Source organism: Trichomycterus rosablanca, chromosome 6 (assembly GCF_030014385.1).
Source record: "Trichomycterus rosablanca isolate fTriRos1 chromosome 6, fTriRos1.hap1, whole genome shotgun sequence".
Lineage (NCBI taxonomy): Eukaryota > Metazoa > Chordata > Actinopteri > Siluriformes > Trichomycteridae > Trichomycterus > Trichomycterus rosablanca.
In genome coordinates this window covers 38657669-38677895 of record NC_085993.1, presented here as the reverse complement: position 1 = coordinate 38677895, position 20227 = coordinate 38657669, and the positions used below count along the sequence as shown (strand labels likewise).

Here is a 20227-nt window from a genome sequence, read left to right as displayed (position 1 = left end):
CGGGCACGCCCCAACTGCATGGGTTCAGGCATTGGTACTAAGGGTATAGGGGCAACACTGGAGGCACCTGAGGGCTCTGAGGGGCTCGAACAGGTCAAAGGGGAAGGTAGCCTGGAACCGGTTCTGGCCGCCCTTTCATGGCGGCGGCTGCGGAGGCGGTTATCCAAGCGGATGGCCAGAGCTACCAGGGAGTGGAGGTCGGGGCTCTCGTCCCTTGCCGCCAACTCATCCCTCAGGGAGTCGATGAGACCTTGCCGGAAAGCCTCCCGGAGGGCCTCGTCGTTCCACCCCGAGTCGGCGGCCAAGGTCCAGAACTCAATAGAATAATCAGCCACGGACCGGGAACCTTGGCGCAGGGAAAATAGTCGGGAAGAGGCACTCCCCGAATAATCCGGGTGGTCAAACACTGTCCTGAACCGGGCGAGGAAGTCAACAAACGAGCCCTCTCGAGGGTCCGTCTGTGACTGTACCGCTTCGGCCCAGGTCAGGGCCCTGCCTCTCAGGTGACCAATAATAAAGGCCACCTTACTGGCCTCGGTGGCAAAGGTAGTGGGACGCTGACGGAAAATGGATTCGCATTGGAACAAAAACCCTCTGCACCTCTCCAGGTCTCCACAGAAGGGCTCGGGGTTGGGGACAGGTGTTTCCACGGAGGACCCTGGAACCACGGGACCCGTCGGAGGTACGACCGGAACCTGGGAAGGAGCAAGAGGTACAGGATTAGGAGGTATTAGACGTACTACCTGCTGGGTCAAGTCAGCGAGCTGCTGGCTGAGTGTCCCCAGCATCTGGTTATGGCGGATAAGGATCCCCTCAACCGTTTGTGCACCCGTGGGTTCCATGGTGGCCAGATTGTACTGTTAGGGTTAGTTAATAACCCACCAAGGACTAGGGGGGAACCCAAAGGCGAGTGCACAAACAACAAAACCCAGAAGTGATAATACGATATTTATTTAAACAAATAATAAATAAACGACCAAAACAACCAACCAAAAAGATAACAGAAAACGAGAGGGGAGCGGCAGGAGCGGTACTGGAAGCGCCGGGGAACTGCAGGGCGGACTGATGACCAGGAGTGATGAACCGGAATGCAGGATGACCAGGAATGGCAGGAGAACCAGGAATGGCAGGAACGCAGGAGAACCAAGAACGGCAGGAATGCAGGATGACCAGGAACGGCAGGAACACAGGGGAACCAGGAACGGCGGAACGGCAGGAAAACCAGGAACGACAGGAGCACAGGAGAACCAGGAACGGCGGAACGGCAGGAAAACCAGGAACGGCAGGAACACAGGAGAACCAGGAACGGCAGGAACACAGGAGAACCAGGAACGGCAGGAACACAGGAGAACCAGGAACGGCAGGAACACAGGAGAACCAGGAACGGCAGGAACGCAGGAACGGGGGGGAAGGTCTAGGAGGCGATGAAAAACAAAATACGTTAAAGAGGAGAAGGTAAAAGAAGAAGACTCACGGTTTAAGGACACAACGAACGGCCGTCTGTGTACCGTATGGCAAGCAGACAATCTGGCGACGAGTGAGAGAAAAGCCGGCGTTTAAATGCAGGAGTTGATGAGATGAGGAATGAGGCGCAGGTGTGTGTGGGGTCCGCCCTCCAGCGATCTATTGGCTGGAACCGCAGCAACCTCCGAAAACAGTACCGCTCCAGGCCGCTAGGGGGAGAAGGGAGCAAAACGGGAAAACAAACGCAAACCACCACCAAGAACAAAAGCGATCGGGGAAACTAAAGAAAACGGAGAAAAACAAAATACCAACCGGAATGAAAACAAAACGCTGGGAAACCCTGAAAATGAAAGGTAAGCGCTGGCGGATCCTAACAGGTTTAGTCTTTGCAAGGTAAGCTGGGTCGTAGCTCACCATTTGTACTTAACGCAGTCTACCACTGCTTAAAAAATGCAACATGAAGCCCTATTATGCAAAGAGAAAGCAGAAATGCTGAAGAGTTCTCTAGGCCTGAGCTTATCTCAGATGACTTGCAAAACAGTTGAAATGTGTGCTGTGGTGATGAGTTCATGTGTCAGCTTTTGGGGAAAACAGATGTCGAAGGCGAAAAGGATCATACAGACTGTTATCAGTGAAAGTTGCAAAAGCCAACATCTGTCATGATATGCACCAATTGCATAGGCGACTTGCGTGAAGGTATCATGTGTGAGGGTACCATAGACCCAGAGGTGTAAAAGCTGCCATCAAGTTGATAGAAAGTCAATGCTAGGTCTCATTCTTCACATGTTACAACAGCATGGCTTTGTATACACAGAGTTTGTGTGCTTGACTGGCCAGCCAGCAGTCCAGATCTGCCTTCTATTTAAAAAGTGTGGTGCATTGTGAAGTGGACAATCAAACAACAGTCACTATGTACAGTCTTGTATCAAGCAAATTAGGCAATCATTCCACTTGCAAAACTGGAACAATTAGTTCCCAAAAGGTGATGTAACACAGTGGTAAACATGCCTTGGTCATAACTTTTTTTTAAGTGTATTACAAGCATTGTTAATTGTTTGTAGTTACAAAAACAATTGTATTTAAACACATTATATACACATATTTTATATACTTGCACTGCTCACTCTGGTTCAACACAAATAAATTATAGTAACCTGAATTATTACTGACATAATAACTCAAGCCATGTCATAAAGCTAGTACTATTTTTAATTGAATGGTAAATATGCAGCACTGTTATTATGCTCCTGCTCCAGCCTCTTCTATGTATCTAACATACTTTCTCTTCAGGTTTTTTGGGGAGTCAAATGTTGTTTACTTTGGTTGTACCTTTTCCTCAGGCGCATGTATTGTTCAGAAGTACGAACTAGGTCTGAATTTGGAATTCTGTTTATGCCAGCATGCCTAGGTTATTAATCAGTGATATTATATATAGTCATGTTATTGAAAAATAAATAAAAATAACCATCTCATTACCATTTCATAGTAAAATTGCCAACTATTTTTATAACATTTTTATAATATTTATTGATTTTGCAGTGGGTGGTGCAAACAAGAACAGACAATATATTTTGTTAGATCTGAGCTGTTGTTCCTTGATGTAACCACCATTCACCAGGGCAGCTCTAACAGGACTAAAAGTTAACAAACTGACTTCTTTGAGGGGGCATTCTAGGTGCGGTATGTAGATAGCATGGTTGTATGTTTGATCCACTTACAGCAAAACAGCCAAATTCAGAATAAGAATTGGTGTCCACAAACTTTTGGTCCAGTTGTGAAATGGTAAGCAATAATACTAACACCATAAATAAACAAACAAGTCACTTCTAAAGTTTTTGAAGGTTTACTGATATTGTTGTCTTTTTTATTTTTCTGTTTCATTATACAAAGGATTATGTCACAAACCAGTGTAAATACCAGCATTATGGAGCAAGAAACAGCTAACTGTGGGGAGATGCATGCATATGAGAAGATGCTACAGAAGGCTGCATTTCAGAAAAGTGAAAATAGTGGAAATCTGATGGTGGAAACAGAGGAAGACATGGTTTGGTCTAGATGTGACAGTAATTCATGGAATCGTCCTAATAGTAAGCATAATTTAACAGTACAAATGTAACATATGTTTGTGGGTTTACTGTCTGTGGTGGTAGATGATAATGCTACCATTCAGATGAGCACCAGGTTTAAAGCTAAGCTCATTGTCATGGCAAAAACTTTTAAAATTATTTTTAATGTTTAGAGAAATAAAGTCTGTTAACTAGCTTTAAAATGACAGCTTGCATGCTGTGCCGGGCAGCATGCTGGCGCAGAGGATAGCACTGCTGTCAACTCATAGCAAAAAAAATATGGGTTTGATTTCCTGGCTGGGTAGGCAGGGTCCTTTCTGTGTGGAGTTTGCTTGTTCTTCCTGTGTTCGCATGGTTTGCTCAGGGTACTCCGGTTTCCTCCCACAAGTTCATAGACATGAAATCAGGCCAGTTGGAGCTACAAAAGATTGCCCAAAGTGTAGTTAGTTCATAATCAAAATGTGGCAAGATATAGATTGGGGCAATAATATAAACCAATAGCCATGGCTTTAAGTGTTCCCAGGACCACAGTGCCAGCTTAACAGTCAGCTTGAATCATCCCTAAGGTAAAACACAATGGTGGCATCATCATGCTGTGGAGGTGATTCTCAGTGGCAGGGACACAAAGACTGTTAAGAATTGATGGACGGACAAATGCAGCTAAGTACAGGAATATCCCAAATGTAATTTGGGTGATTCAGTGTAGATTAAAAAGTAAAAAATCCACTACACAAGTGTGCAAAAAGTTAAGGGGTCTGAATACTTCCTGAATCCACTTCCTGTACTGAAGCATTACTTTAAAATAACATCACATATTGATGACATGTTATTAGCTTTGTTAAATGTCACTGGCATCAATTAAAATAGACTAGACAGAAATATAATAACCTGAGATATTAAATAAAACAGTACAATACATGTTAATAAACATAAAAACCATTTAATTTGACACAATTTGTGCTTGCTTATTTGTCCAGGTGGAGATGGAATATATCACACTGAACATATACAGACTACATCACAAACTAGAACACAAATGATTTATGTAGGGTACACCAATGTAATCTCACTCTTAAAGCCTTTTACCTCCAAATTCATCAATTCCTCCGTGAGCGTGTAGAAAACGGAGGTGTCTTTAAAGATGTCAGACTTTAATTTCTCAATTAAAGAAGGAATTTAGAAGGCACCAATTAGTGTTTTCAGATGCATGTTGTTTCTATTTGGTTAGCAATTATCAGTCCAAGAATAAGACCTGAAGTCATGTCCAGAGGCCTTTTTCATAGCACTTCTCTTTAGTGCTCAGACCCTAATGTGTGTAGCCTGTTATGTCTGTTGTGATAATAGCATGGTTAGGCAAAAGAGATACTGTATTAGATACCGTATGTAGAAAAATAATTGTTAATGTAACTTTTTTGTGCTTTTACAGTGAAAAAAGAGAAAGGTGATTCTGGTAACTTGAAGAATGCGGACAAGGAACAAATGTCCACCAAATAGGACACAACAAAAATAAAATGTTATGATAGTGCTTTGCGTTCGTGCTTTAAATATGGAAAAAGCAATAACATCTTAAATGCTGTAAAACTTTTAAGATATAAAATAGCAACATACACAGGCAGTTGCTACGACTTCATTGATTGTTTTTGACAAAGCAGTGTAAATTGTAGGCCCTTATATAAATTGTAACAGGTGGACTAAAATTTTGTTTTAGCTTTATCTTAAAGATAATTACAGCAAACAGAATGTACCTGATCACAATATAGTGTAATACTTTTGTAAATAAGAGTTTTTAATTTAATTTTTTTATTGCAAATTCCCTTTATTATGGGTAAAAATGGATTAACAATAAATTGTTTGAAAATGATTCAATTGTTTCTTAAATTACTGTCTTTTTTATTCAAAAATAAAAATTGAAATTAAAAGTTTACATTCGCTTATAATGGATGTACTATATACTATAACAATCTTAAAATTTCTGTGATGCAACTGTCCCTTTTTGGTGACAGGATAAGTGAAATACATGTACTGTATATACTTCTTTGTCAATGTATTATTAAAAAATTGTAGTTACTTTTATATGAGTGTTTTTCAAAATATGACACAAACCAGTCCGTGTCAGTTTTCAGGTTGCAGTTTTTCCAGTCTTTTGATACACTTGCTTTCATTTAAATGTTATAACGTTTTTTATTTTATTGTGTTTTCTAGATATTATTCATTCATTCATTCATTTTCTTATCCAATTAGGGTCGTGGGGGACGCAAGGCACACAGTAACACCCTGGACAGGACACCAGTCCATCGCACACACACACACACACACACACACACACACACCTATTCACTTATAGGGCAATTCATTGTCTCCAATTAACCTGACTACATGTTTTTGGACTGTGGGAGGACATCGGAGCTCCCGGAGGAAACCCACGCAGACAACGGGGAGAACATACAAACCGTACAGAAAGGACCTGGACCGCCCCGCCTGGAGATCGAACCCAGGACCTTCTTGCTGTGAGGCGACAGTACTACCCACTAAGCCACCGTGCCGCCCTTTCCTAGATATTACTTTATTTTAATATTATAAACCATTACTATTTACCAGTGCACCTTACAATCTTATCCTATAATTTCAAATTTATTTGGTGGCAATAGAGGACATTTAAACACCCAGAGTATACTGTATGTTGTACGCTATAGGGTATCTACTGCCCCTTAAACTTGGTAGCATCCTCTTCTGCCATTGCTACGCATGCGCCGTGGACCCTTCGCTGTCTGTGTACTGCGCATGCTCCCTGCCTCCGTCGAGCTCTTCTGTACAGTGTGTGTCAGTATCGTTTGTGTGAGTGTGGATGAGAAAAGGATGAACAGCAGCGAGCCTCAGCGGATCCAGTTCTGCTCACACACAACAGCGGAGGATTAAAAACAATTTAACACATTACGTTAAACATTATTTTATCTTAAACCTTAGAGAAAAGAAACAACTAAATCAGTAATTAGTATGGAATTAAAGAAGTCTATAGCGGATAACGAGAGAAGCTACGGTGCTGTTCGCGAGACTAGCTGGGGCAGAGATGAAGGTAAATAACCGTTACTGTAAATACTGTAATAATAACTATACTCATCTAAACATTGACTTTATTTAGTTCATTTAATTACCTATTAAAATAATTATGTCAATAAGGTTTTATTCGGGAACTTTCTATAACAATAATTACAACCGTTTGTTCACGCATTTGTCCGTTAGACGGTTAGCAGCGTTGGTAAAAGAAATTCCTTTAATTAAACATTCACTTTATATAATGAGCAATAACTATTTTATACACAGAAATGTGAAATCTGTGTGTTTATTATGTTAATGTCTTAAAGTAAATGTGTTTATGTTAAAATACTTATATCTTCTATTTTTAAATTCATAAAACAGTCTTATGCAAAAGCTTGAACATTCTGGGTCAAATGCCATGTTTTGGTTTTATGGTTTTATGTTTTGAAATAAGTTTATAAATCCATATGCCTAAGTTTTTTTATTATTTTTATTTCCACGAGTTGGATCAGGTGAGATCTATCTATCTATCTATCTATCTATCTATCTATCTATCTATCTATCTACCTACCTACCTACCTACCTACCTACCTACCTACCTACCTACCTACCTATCTATCTATCTATCTATCTATCTTATTCTCTCCAATATGTTAAATTCAGCACATTAATAGTAAATACAAATTAACTGTGCTAAATGTTTCCTGTAGACATGGAACAACACAGTGGTTTCTGAATATTTTATAAGACTGTATATATGTTTGTTATATATTGTCATATATCACTTTGTTTTTTTTTATGTTATTTATTTCAAAAGGTCCTAAGCATTAATGATAATGAAAAAAATTAATGATAATGGATTTGCACAAAAATGTAAAGTTAATTTTTTACACCCATTTGAAGATGTTAATGAAAATATCACAAAATACAAAAAAAGTATTCCTTCAAAATTTGTGTGATTTTCACTGTGTATTGTAGAGTAACATCATATAAAGTATCTCCCACCAGGTTTCCTACTCAAGCGCTAAAACTCTTTGTTTTGTATGTAAACACATTGCTTTACTCTGCTTCTAACTGCTCAAACACCTTGCTTGTTTACATTTCCCCCCACTTTTGAACGAGTAATTTTTAGTTGGCTGTATTCAGACCCCAAATTGTCATTAGTCAGCTATAGTAGTTTTTAAATTAGGATTTAAAAAGGTGATGGTACTTGTATGGCTTAGCCAATTCCCTGACTTCAGTTCAAATGAACATTAATAAAGGATTTTGAATTTATAAGCCCTTTAACAGGACCCTAGTAGCCTTGGTAAATGAAAGATGGTTTATCAAAAGAAATAGGTCAAAACCGAACAAAATGCCTCACAGATGCAGCAAGCTGTAATTACCAATAGTGAATTGTCAAGATTATAAGATTATTTGTGAAAATTGGAACTGGAACATTGCACTGGAAGTAAGTTAAATAACAAAAACAAAAGTAAATGAATGCTGTTTCTTTACTTTAAATCTGTAGTTTAAAAAGATTCACAAAATGTATTTTCACCTTGTCTGAACTATTTAGATATTATTGTTCACTATGGGATATTGTTATTGTCATAATGCAGTACATATTTTAATAGTGCAAATTAATATCATTATTGCATATTATAGCTTATACTTTTAATTTAAATTATTAAATCTGAAATCATATCTGTAAAAAGGAATCATTAAAAACCTGAATGGAGATTTTGATGGAGCATGGATATTTTATATAAAGCAAACTCATTTAATCTTATTAAAAAGTAGGCACCAGTGCCTGCACCAGTAGGGGGTTAAACTAAGATTGATCGAGCTCCTACTCTCTTAGGCTGTTTATTGACATTGTCTTTTTACCACTTTGCACCACACCAAATGATGGACAGTCGACAAATTTAATATGTCTTGACTAAGTTTCATGTCTGTTTTAAAATTAAAAATCTGATTTGGAGAAAGAGTTGTTCAAACAGCTATAAACTACAAAGACAAACATTGCCTTCTTGTATTTGTATCTAAGTGCATGCAGCAATGGAGACTAAGATGCTGGAGTTAAAGTCCATCAGTAGGAAGAGAAGAAACTGGTTCTATTTTTAGCTTATTCAGCCTTGTTACAGCAGCAGCAGAGTTGAAACATGGCTCATGCTGCTGATCTAACTTTACTGATCAGAAGTGGATCCTTGTACTTGCAAGATTGACTAGATGGGATTTACAATTAATGTTTACTGGAAGGCAGATTTGCAAGAAGGGAATGTTTATCTGTCAGTGTTTCTACTCATGTAAATGCAAACTTGATCTTAAACAGGGTTGCCATTTATATAATAATTATTTTCATTTGTCACAATATTGTGAATGTAATGGGATGGGCTCCAGTAGTGCACATGTCCTCCAACCCAAATAATGTTATTAAATTAAAGGTTCAAAGATGTAAAGATAAAATCTGGACTAAAGAAAAAGTCAGGATTTCTACGTGCCATTTATTTATTTATTTAGTATTTTTTTATGCATTTTCTCCCCATTTTCCTCCCAATTTAGTGCACTCAATTTTGTCTTCCGCTGCTGAGAGATACCAGATTGCATCCGAGGAGAACACGTTGCTTCCGACACGTGTACAGCCCTCCTCTTCTCGCCCATGCATTCTGCACAGGCGTCTCTTCTGCCAGTCAGGGTCCTTACACAGCGTATGAAGACCCACCCACCCACACATAGTCCGGCCCCCACTCTGCAGATACGGTGGCCAATTAGTATCTGCTGCAGGCACTGCCAATTATGCCAGCTAGATGGCGCCCAGCCGACCGGTGACAACACTGAGCTTCGAACCGAGGATTTCAAAAACTTGGTGCTGGTGTGCAAGCGGAATATCCCGCTGCGCCACCTGGGTGCTCTACATGCCATTTATTAATCAGCAATGCTCCTGAGACCAGCAAATTGGAACTCAAATCTTAGCAATTCCAGAGAGTAGAACCTTAAAATGTAAAATGCTCTGTTCATGGACTGTATTAAAAATAAGCGTTTGTCCAGTGAAAAAGGTAAACTCAGTACTAGACTATTCAGTAAGGCAGATGTGATCTGATGGCATGACAAAATATGCAAGTCACATAACAGTGAATAAATGAATGGAGAGATTATTACTGATGATTTCATTTACATCTGTACCCCTCTCTGCTCTGACGTCTGAACAGCTAATTATAAAACACTTCCAGACATAAAACAGAACTGGTAAATCTGTGGGGGAAAAAGCTGTGCTAAAACTTTCCAGTCTGAAGCTGGGGATGAAAGTCTCATCTTATGCTAATAAATTTTAAATATCACTGTAATTTGCATGCATAAATTAGCATTTTTACAATTATTATTTAAACAACTAGTTGTTTAATACTTCCTTGTCTTCATAGTTTTACTCAATGGTTGAGATTTATGATGTAGCAAATTGGCTTGCCTGTGGCACATTGGTGCAGTAGGTAGATCTGTCACCTCACAGCAAGAGGGGTTTGGGTTTGATTCTTCAGCTGGGCAGCCAGGGTCCTTTCTGTGTGGATTTTGCATGTTCTCCCTGTGTCCTCCCACAAGTCCAAAGACATGCAGCCAGGCATTAAAATTACCATAAGTGTGGGTGGGTGAATGTGTAAATGTGTGCATCTAGGTCGACCTGTCCGGGGTGACAGTAAATCAGACCCACCGCGACCCTGACCTGGATAAAACGATGGTAAAACAGACAATGAATGAATGAATGAAAAGTTGTCTTGGCATGTTCTCCCATTCACTTAGACATTGTACAAAAACAACAATAATATTAGACAAACATAATGTGTCATGTTCAACTGAACCTTTATTATAATTAGGAAGGCATCAATACCATTTTTTCCCAACCGAGTACAAGTACAAGTACATGTATTTTTGTACTTGCCGATACCGATACCAATACCTATTGGATCAGATATCTGACATGCTAGAAAACTCGATCCGGTCGCCGAGCGCTCGGCGAGCCAGTCGGATCGAGTTGTTGGATAGTTCACACTTAGCGATCGAGAGCCGAGTTTTGATCGCCGAGTAAACGCCGAGTTGCTCCCGAGCCGGCAAATCTAGCGCCGACCAGTCGCCGAGCGAAAATCAGGGCAAAACTGTGTAGTGTGAACCAGGCATAACGCAGCAACGTGTACTAGGTACACGGTATCGGATGTTTAGTATCGGAGCCTCGTTTGCGAGTACGAGTACAAGTTAATGAGTGCGGTTTCGGGCAAATACCCGATACCAGTATCGGTACTCATGCATCTCTAAATAAACCTTTATTATTATATAAACATTATTTATTTATTACATTTACGGAATTTAGCAGACGCCTTTATCCAAAGCGACTTACAGTAGTGTGACAGTATACAGTCTGAGCAATTGAGGGTTAAGGGTCTTGTTTAGGGCCCAACAGCAGCAACCTGGCAGTGGTGGGGCTTGAACCAGTGACCTTTGATTACTAGTCCAGTACCTTAACCGCTTAGATACAACAGCCCTATTATTAACAGATTTAACTCACTGATTTTATATTTTAAAAAGATCATGGATGGTAACAGTTTTTGTAGCTGTTTTGTTGTTTAGGGCAGTTGTAGCCTAGTGGTTAAGGTACTAGACTAGTAATCGAAAGCACCACCACTGCCAGGTTGCCACTGTTGGGCCCTTGAGCATGGCCCTAAACCCTCAATTGCTTAAACAATATACTGTCGCAGTACTGTAAGTCACTGTGGATATGAGCGTCTTCTAAATGCCAAAAATGTAAATGTTTAACACTAATCTAGGTGGTGGAGTATTTTTTAAAAAGAGTATTTTTAAAGTTGTGTAAAATTGTATTTTATTTTAATTTAATTTAATTTATTCTATTTTTTCCTTTGGTTGCTTCTGCATTTAGGGGTCGCCACAGCGGATCATTGTGGTCTGCATACCTGATTTGGCACAGTTTTTACAGTGGATGCCCTTATTGACGCAACCTTCCTTATCCGTGCTTAAAACTGACACTGAGAGCTGTCCATTTCTATAAGCTTACACTTGATTTGTTGTTGCTTCTGGATGTTTCCACTTCACAATACCAACACATAATAGGAATTGTCTGATCCGTACTGGGATCATGTTTTGGATTGGATCTTACATATTTTTTGTACTAATCAATTGACAAAATACAGAGAATGTCTAAGATGTTGATTTAACATGACACAGGTCATCCATGTAAATATAGAACCTGAAGCATGCCATGGTCCTGCCATTTTTACATTCTGTGGAACTAGCAGAGATTTGAGTTACTGCAATGCTCCGTACAGGTTTTATTTCTTTGCACTGCATGTTTTCAGGTGGTGACTGATGCACCAAAGCCCTGATCAGGATATAGTCTATTAATGTAAATGAATGAAAGTGCTCAATATCAGGTACATAAAAAACAGCCCTACCTGCTGGGTGGCAGATTGGCATCCGTGATGCATTTCTAGTCAGCCTTGTTATCTGTTTATTAGAAAGATGTGCTTAGTTGGGAGCAGCTGGTGAATTTCCTCTCTCTTGTGTGGGAATTATTAAAAATCAGCAGTGCTAGTGGTATATTTCTGTAATTAGATGAAAAAGATACTGTAGAAAGAAATGACAGTGGGGATAGAAAGCTAATATTGGGTTATTTCTGTTGGTCTGAAATGACTGAAAAATGTGCAGAAGTGTAATAATATAAAACACTCAGTATTATTGGCTTTATTATAAAGCTTTATTGGCTTATTAGTTACCATAATGACTTTACATGCTGTATAAAATCCTGTAGAAGCACAGCGGGGCTCTCAAGCTCTCCAGTTTGAAGCTCAGCTGTGCTATTAAAGGATGAGGCGACAACACAGACACAATCAGCAATATCTGCGGGAGAGAAAGTTTGAATGGGTTTACGTTTACATTTTCGGCATTTTGCAGACGCTTTTATCCAAAGCGACTTACAATTATCATTGAATGCAGTCAGGGGCCGAACAGTTGCAACTTGGTGGTAATGGGGCTTAAACCAGCAACCTTTGAATAACTAGGCAAGTACCTTAACCGCTGAGCTGCCACTTCCCTCATTGCAGCTGCAATTACAACCTCTGCTGGCTTGTCAAGGCTCCTGTATGAGGGATGGTTGATTTATGGATAGTGCCTATTTGTATGTGATACTACTGTCTGTGAGACCCTGTCTCTGACAGGTGAAAAGAAGCAGTGGGCAGGTGTGTTCGTGTCAAAGGGGACGTGTGGTAGTCTGCAGCTCTCCTCGGTCAGAGTGGTTACAAGTAGGGCCACACAACTAGATTGTTAAATTTCATTTTAATGCTTTACCATTGCACAATGGAGTAACACACCCTGGATGGGACGCCAGTTTATTGCAAGACCTCGGCTATCCCCTTTTCAGATATACCCAATCATGTTTGTCTGTAGAAGTTGTACCGTCTGATAGCATTGCTGGGGATTCAAATCCCGGATACCAGTGGTAGTAGGCTATCATAATTTACTTCTGCACCGTCTATTATTAAGCTGTTATATTTCAACTTTCTACTCTATGGTTTGCCTATAGATTTTTTTGGAAATTACAATTTAAAAATGACAATTAGGGTTAAATTATTACCAGTCCTGTGTCTCAATAAAGGTACACGGTAGCTGACCATTTGTAAAGTGTCAATCTGGCTTTTCTAACGAATGTATACATTTATGATAACCTTTATAAATATGATCATGATCTGCTGTATATCTATGTAATCTACATGCACATCTTGGATTCAAATACAGTTTGTTTGTTTGTTTATTTAAGATTTTAACGTCATGTTTTACACTTTTGGTTACATTCATGACAGAAACGGTAGTTACTCATTACACAAGATTCATCATTTCACAAGGTTATACCAAACACAGTCATGGACGATTTTAGTGTCTCCAATTCACATCACTTGCATGTCTTTGGACTGTGGAAGGAAACCCACGCAGACACGGGGAGAACATGCAAACTCCACACAGAAAGGACCCGGACCGTCCCACCTGGGGATCGAACCCAGGACCTTCTTGCTGTGAGGCGACAGTGCTACCCACTTAGCCACCGTGCCACCCTTCAAATACAGTAATATAAGATATAGATAACGTTTTAGACTCCTCTTCTTTCTTTTGCAATCTTGATTTGAATCCTGACCAACACAAGCAGTGTCCAAATGTGATGTAATTATGATGGATGTCACCAGCCAACAGCAAACTACAGTTTAACTTTACTTTAAAAGCCTTTTAATAGTCTTAAGAAATAGTTCCCTCTGGTGCCCAGACATTTATATATCAGTTGAACTAAAATATAATGATAAAAAATTAACATGTCATTATAAACAACATAAATAATAACGCAGGAACTTTGACAAGTTTAAATGAAACGTTTTGGTAGCTGTAATTGAAGGGTGGCGTGTATCTGGCGTGCCCATGTTAACATGTAATTTATGTTTGCATAGGTCTCTGTAAACAAAGCATACAGTATCATTTATACTTAACATTTTAAATACATCTGAGCTGAAAATTCCTAACATCCATTTGGTCCTACGTATATGATTCTACTATTACATCACAAAGCTTATCGTCTTTCAGAAAGTTATATTTCCATCTTTTCCCTCTGCCTGCTGCCTGTTTCCTGCAGCTGATGATTTGGTCAGAGAGAAGACAGCCCCCCATCCCCCACGATGTGTTCAGATCAGTGACGTGTTGTGTGAGTCATCATTGGCTGATAGGAGTCACCAGTGGTGGTTAAAAATTCATGCTGCAGTTCAGAGACATATTTACAATGTGCTGGAGCTTGTTTTTGGTTTGGAAAAAAAACACTTGTCCATCAGTTTTTAGTGGTAAGGGTAAAAGCTCTGCCAATTAAATGTAACAATACTGACCCATTCGGCTTCCTACACCCACTGGCTTCCAAACCAATCAGCCATTGTAAAAGCTGACATCCTGCTGGGGATTATCTTGCTCTCCCTTCACTTTGAGCTTCAGTTATACAGAACGGTGCTTCCCGCACACGCCTCCCCAATGGCCAATTATGAAGTTTCTGCTCCAGTACCTTGCGAGACAAGATAACTGTAGCCACACTAGAGCTTCTGATAAGGAGAAGTCAAACCAAAATCGCCATTACTTATTCTCAATCAAGGTGTGGAAAAAACTGTTGTGCGCGGTGTGAAAAAACTGGCTGTGTTTTGAGTGCTGCTGTGAAGATGGAATCATTGTGGCCTCCGTCCTTAAAGCTAATGAAAAGCTTGCTGCTCATTATCTCACAGTTTTGCTAAAGGCTAATTTTGTGTAATGGATTTGTGTGCCACAAAGTGGTTTTCATTGCTGTAAATGCCAGCAACAAAAAGCTACAGTTAGAAACCACAGATGGCAAAAAAGCAAAAATACCATCACTTAGAGATTTCAAAATAAAGCCTCAGACCCAAACAACAAAGGTACATCAGCTTGAGCTGATATGAACATTTGTAAGAAATTATGAATAATAATTACACAGATTCATGTCAATTACACAGGCATTTGTCAGGGCCCAATGATCACATTGTTTTTGAGGTCCAATACTATTACGTCAGTAGATTTCCCTTACTGCTAGCTACTATAACCCAAGTTGCCAGATCTGTGTGACGAAAGCAAAAATTTAACCCTTTCAGAGTAGATGCAAAGCAATCCAACTGGGATGAAATGTTAACCCCCAGTTTGTTTCCTGAATAGTTTTCAACAAGGGTCTAATCTTGTATTTATTAATTGAATTATGAACTGTATAGTGCAAACCAATGAGAAATAGAGTTTGTTGCTAAACAAGAAATATAAATCACTTCATTGTAGTTTATTATCACAGTATTTACAATTCTAACAAGATATACAGGGGGCTCAGTGGGTAGGTCCTGGGTTTGATTCCCAGGTGGAGCGGTCCGGGTCCTTTCTGTGTGGAGTTTGCATGTTCTCCCCGTGTCTGTGTGAGTATCCTCCGGGGGCTCCAGTTTCCTCCCACAGTCTAAAGACATGCAATTGAGGTGAACTGGAGATACTAAATTATTCATGACTGTGTATGACATTAAAACTTAATCTTGTGTAATGAGTAACTACCTGTTCTGTCATGAATGTAACCAAAGTGTATAAAACATGACATAATAAATAAATAAATAAATAAATAAATATAACAAGATATGTCTAGTCATCTACTTTGAGCATTAAATCATTAAATTAAATCATCAGGTAAGAAATTTGCTCTGTCCAATGTTTTTCGTACTCGCCCACACACTGTAGTGATGCAGTCTGGCTGCTCTGGGTAAATTCGATTTGAAACTGAAAGCTTGGTTAACTGGATATTTTGCACAAGTGACCATAAGGTTTTTAGTTCATTTCCCAGCACTGCAAAATAGCATGGGCCTTAACAATGCATTGGGTAGAATTTTGGCTCAACTGGTTCTAAGGTAAACTACAGCAGCACAACCACAGTGTCATTAAATGCTGGCTATTTAGCATTACGTCTTCATACGTCTTGAATTTAAGCAGTAGAGATAGTGGTGGAGTGAACTAGGGGCATGTCTATAACACATACCAGAAAGAATGCAGACAATCCAGCCTGTCTATGGTTCATTCTTTTTTTTGTTGTAAATGAATAATTAAAAGTTGCATATGTGTGATTTCTAATGACCTGCTTTACATTTTCACCCCTCACTGCTCTGACGTCTGAACAGCTAATTATAAAACACTTTCTAAACAGAATCAGGCTTATCAGAGCTGAGCCAAATTAGAAAGCAGTGTTGTACCGTGGCTGGGGACTAAAGTTTGTTTTCCCTATTGATGCCATTAAAACTTCTGAAATTAGCTGAGTGTTGTTGCTTTTTAGATTTAGATTTTTTAGCCATAAGCTTTAGAAGCTATTTAATTTACAAAAATGTAAATTTGGATACATTGTAAGGAAAGTAGCAGATTGGCTTAATAATTGGTTGCAATAGTGCAAAATCATTCTTCTTGAGATACCTGGCTATGATTTTCAGATTAAAAGTTTGAATCCCAAAATGACCACAGCCATCTTTAAGTTCAACAGCATAATAAAACAATTTCATTATCTAGTAAACGAGGTAGAGGTAATCCCTGAGTGTTTTTATTTTTACACAGGTCAGGTGGACGTGTCCATGGCGGAGAGCTCCATGACTCCAGATGAGATTGAGATGGAGATGGCCAGGATTCAGCGACTCAGGGAGGTTCTGGTCAGACGAGAATCAGAGCTACGCTTCATGTAAGAAACACTAATCACTTTATGCTAGCTCCATTTGTGTTTCTGTGTGTCTGTGTGAGTGTATGTGTGTATAATAGGTGAATCTCCAGTGTGATTTCTCTTAATTAAACAAATTTAATTTTGTTTAAAAAAAAAAAATGGGAAAAAAATGTATTGTTAACCAGGAATCGTATCGCATCGTGGGTAGAGAGTATCGTTACATCCCTAACCTTGACACAGGTTAAAATATTATTCTTACACTTTTAGCAAGGATGACAAAAAGTTTTGTCTTCTTGTTCATAGGAAATTCGATTGGTATTTTCTGATTTTGATTGATGTAGTGGGTTTACTTCTGGTGAACTGGTAATTTTAAACTTCTTCACATGAGTGTGCTTCAGCGGGATCTGCATCTACAACCATTCGTTTACCATTGCATTTTTGAGGTGGGCAAATCAAATATTTGTCCATTTGTCCAAGACCCAACATAGGCTATATGCGCTTTATTGATTTGACCATTCCATTATGTGGAATTATTTTTACTCTTCTCAATCAAATGCAATGAGATTCCCTCTAGGCTCATTGAGGTCCCCTAGTGGACTGTGGCCTCCTGGTTGAGAACCACTGTACTACAGAATTTAAGGAACCATTCAAAGTTGATGTAGTTGTAATTTCTTTCAAACAAAAATGAAATTATAACATGATGTGTAAACTAAGACTTTTTAAACTAAGACATTTTTTAAACCTGCTTAATAACAGACCAACTTTCATTTGTCTAAAATACCTCGCAAGCAATAAATGGTAACGGGGTGCAGATGGCCCACAATCCGTAGTTTGGACATTCCAGATTTACACTAAATGGCTGAACTTTCTTCAACGTTTTTAGGTTGTTTGACTGTCTTTTTTGCTAATACACATTTTACGTGTATTTGAAACCCATAGTGCAATGTGACCTCAATCACTGAACCATCATTAGGAAATTGTTTGAATACATTTACTGAGAATAAATTGCATTAGTTACAGCTCTGCTGTGGGTCAGGAGTTTTACAATGGCGTTGGGTATTTAGGGCCTCTCGAGGATAGAAAGTAAATGCCTGCTTGGCAGGCGGTGCATTAATGTGTCACAATGCTGCAAAGCTTTTGCACAGACACACCCATTTACACACACACACACACACACACACACACACACACACACACACACACACACACACACATGTACAAACCCAGAAAGATAAATGGAGCACCAAAATGAAATTAAGGAAAAAGAAGTATTAAACATAAGAAGAAGAAGCACGAGAAACAAATCTAAAGCTAAAAGAGAGAAGGGGAAAGAGAAACAGAGAGACTAATTGGAGAAAAAATGGAGAGAGCGAATGGATGAGTCATCAGCTGCTGTGGATTAAACGGCTGTTACTGTGCTGCAGGAGAAGGGGAACAGGGGAAAAGGGGGAAAAGGGGGAATACAATGGTCAAGAGGAAATGAAAGATGGCAATCTCAGTGTGATTGCTCCGGTAATAGAGATGTTGAAGGAGAAATAAGATCAGACCATGATCGCAGCTCTGATGTCCAGCTATGGCTACCAGCCAGCAACATTCACAGTACACACTAATAGAAAACGAAGTGGTTTATTTATTACAGTAGAATCCCATTGTGAGCCTTTATTTTTAATATTTTCCCTTTTTAATGTGTGTGATCAGCATATGGGCGCTTACCACAGAAAGTGGTTGATACTGATTGTACTGATCAACCAATGAAAAGCCTGTTTACTCATACACACTTATTAATGAACCTATAGGCATGGAATCCTGTTTATAAATTTGCTTGACTCCTGGCATGTATAAAGTTTGGACTAGGGGCCGAAAACCATCCAAGAACATGTCACAACATTTATTTCTGTGCAGAGTTGCATTAATTTTCCCCCAAGATCTTGTACTGATGATGGGAGATTTGGACCACTGCGCAAAGTCTTCTCCAGCACATCCCAAAGATTCTCAATGGGGTTCAGGTCTGGACTCTGTGGTGGCCAATCCATGTGTGAAAATGATGTCTCATGCTCCCTGAACCACTCTTTCACAATTTGAGCCCGATGAATCCTGGCATTGTCATCTTGGAATATGCCCGTGCCATCAGGGAAGAAAATATCCATTGATAGAATAACCTGGTGGTTCAGTATATTCAGGTAGTCAGCTGACCTCATTCTTTGGGCACATAATGTAGCTGAACCTAGGACTGACCAACTGCAGCAACCCCAGATCATAGCACTGCCCCCACAGGCTTCTACGGTAGGCACTAGGCATGATGGGTGCATCACTTCAGCCGCCTCTCTTCTTACCCTGATGCACCCATCACTCTGGAACAGGGTAAATCTGGACTCATCAGACCACAAGACCTTCTTCCATTGCTCCAGAGTCCAGTCCACACTCCAGGATGTGTCTTTCGACAGGGTTGTTTAACAAATTAGAAGCTACTCACTGCATCAGTTAGGGTTAAATAACTTGTTGCCAGCTGAAACATAATCACCCATGCAGTAATTATCCAATGGGAGGCTCTTACCTATTTGCTTAGTTAAATCCAGGTGGTGACCTTTTTTTTTTGCCGGGCAGTGTATATATTAATGTATGAATTGCCTTTAATGCTTGATGAACACTAAGCTAAAGTAAACTAGGCATGACAGTGCACAGTTTATTCTCTTTCACATTTCTCTGTTTTTTGTTTGTTTATTAGGATTTTAATGTCATGTTTTACACTTTGGTTACATTCATGACAGGAACGGTAGTTATTCATTACACAAGGTTCATCAGTTCACAAGGTTATATCGAACAGTCATGGACAATTTTGCATCTCCAATTCACCTCATTTGCAGGTCTTTGGACTGTGGGAGGAAACTGGAGCACCCGCAGGAAACCCACACAGACACGTGAAGAACATGCAAACTCCACACAGAAAGTACCCGGACCGCCCCACCTGGGAATCGAACTCAGGACCTTCTTGCTGTGAGGCGACAGTGCTACCCACCGTGTCGCCACTTTTCTCTGTAAACAGTTCTGTTATAAAATTATGGAAGCACTTTAGGCCCAGATTGACAGAATGTGTCATCACCTAAACCACAACATCAGCTCTTAAACATTTCCACTGAATATGTAATGTTATACCTACATTCTGTATTAATGTGGAGCTTAAATGTCTTAAAAACTATTTTATGCTAAAATGTACATACATTAATCTTTAATATTTTACACTGTGTTAAAGTAAGGTGGTGGCCTAGTGGGTAGAGCTTGGGGGTTAACAACTGGAAGGTTGTGGGTTTTAATCCCTGCTTTGCCATGCAGCCAGTGTTGGGCCATTGAGCAAGGTCCTTATTTCTCTTGGCTTTGCAGTGCAATGGCTGCCCCTGCACTCTAACCTCTGTATATGTATATATAA

The 20227-nt window shown here is 39.6% G+C and overlaps 1 protein-coding gene and 1 long non-coding RNA gene across 2 annotated transcripts in view; both read left to right on the top strand.

Annotated features, from left to right (window-relative positions):
* The first annotated feature begins 1715 nt into the window (after positions 1–1715).
* LOC134317108 (uncharacterized) lies at positions 1716–5598 on the top strand. The gene is made up of 3 exons (XR_010013173.1): positions 1716–1817; positions 3355–3551; positions 4957–5598. It is a non-coding gene; the product is annotated as an uncharacterized LOC134317108 (long non-coding RNA).
* A 741-nt stretch (positions 5599–6339) lies between these two features.
* Positions 6340–20227, top strand: part of bmerb1 (bMERB domain containing 1) — a 37328-nt gene continuing 23440 nt past the window's right edge. Inside the window, exons 1-2 of the mRNA XM_062996937.1 lie at positions 6340–6603; positions 16704–16824. Coding sequence (XP_062853007.1) covers positions 6525–6603; positions 16704–16824 — 200 coding nt within the window. The 5' untranslated portion in view covers positions 6340–6524. The remainder of the gene's footprint in view (positions 6604–16703; positions 16825–20227) is intronic.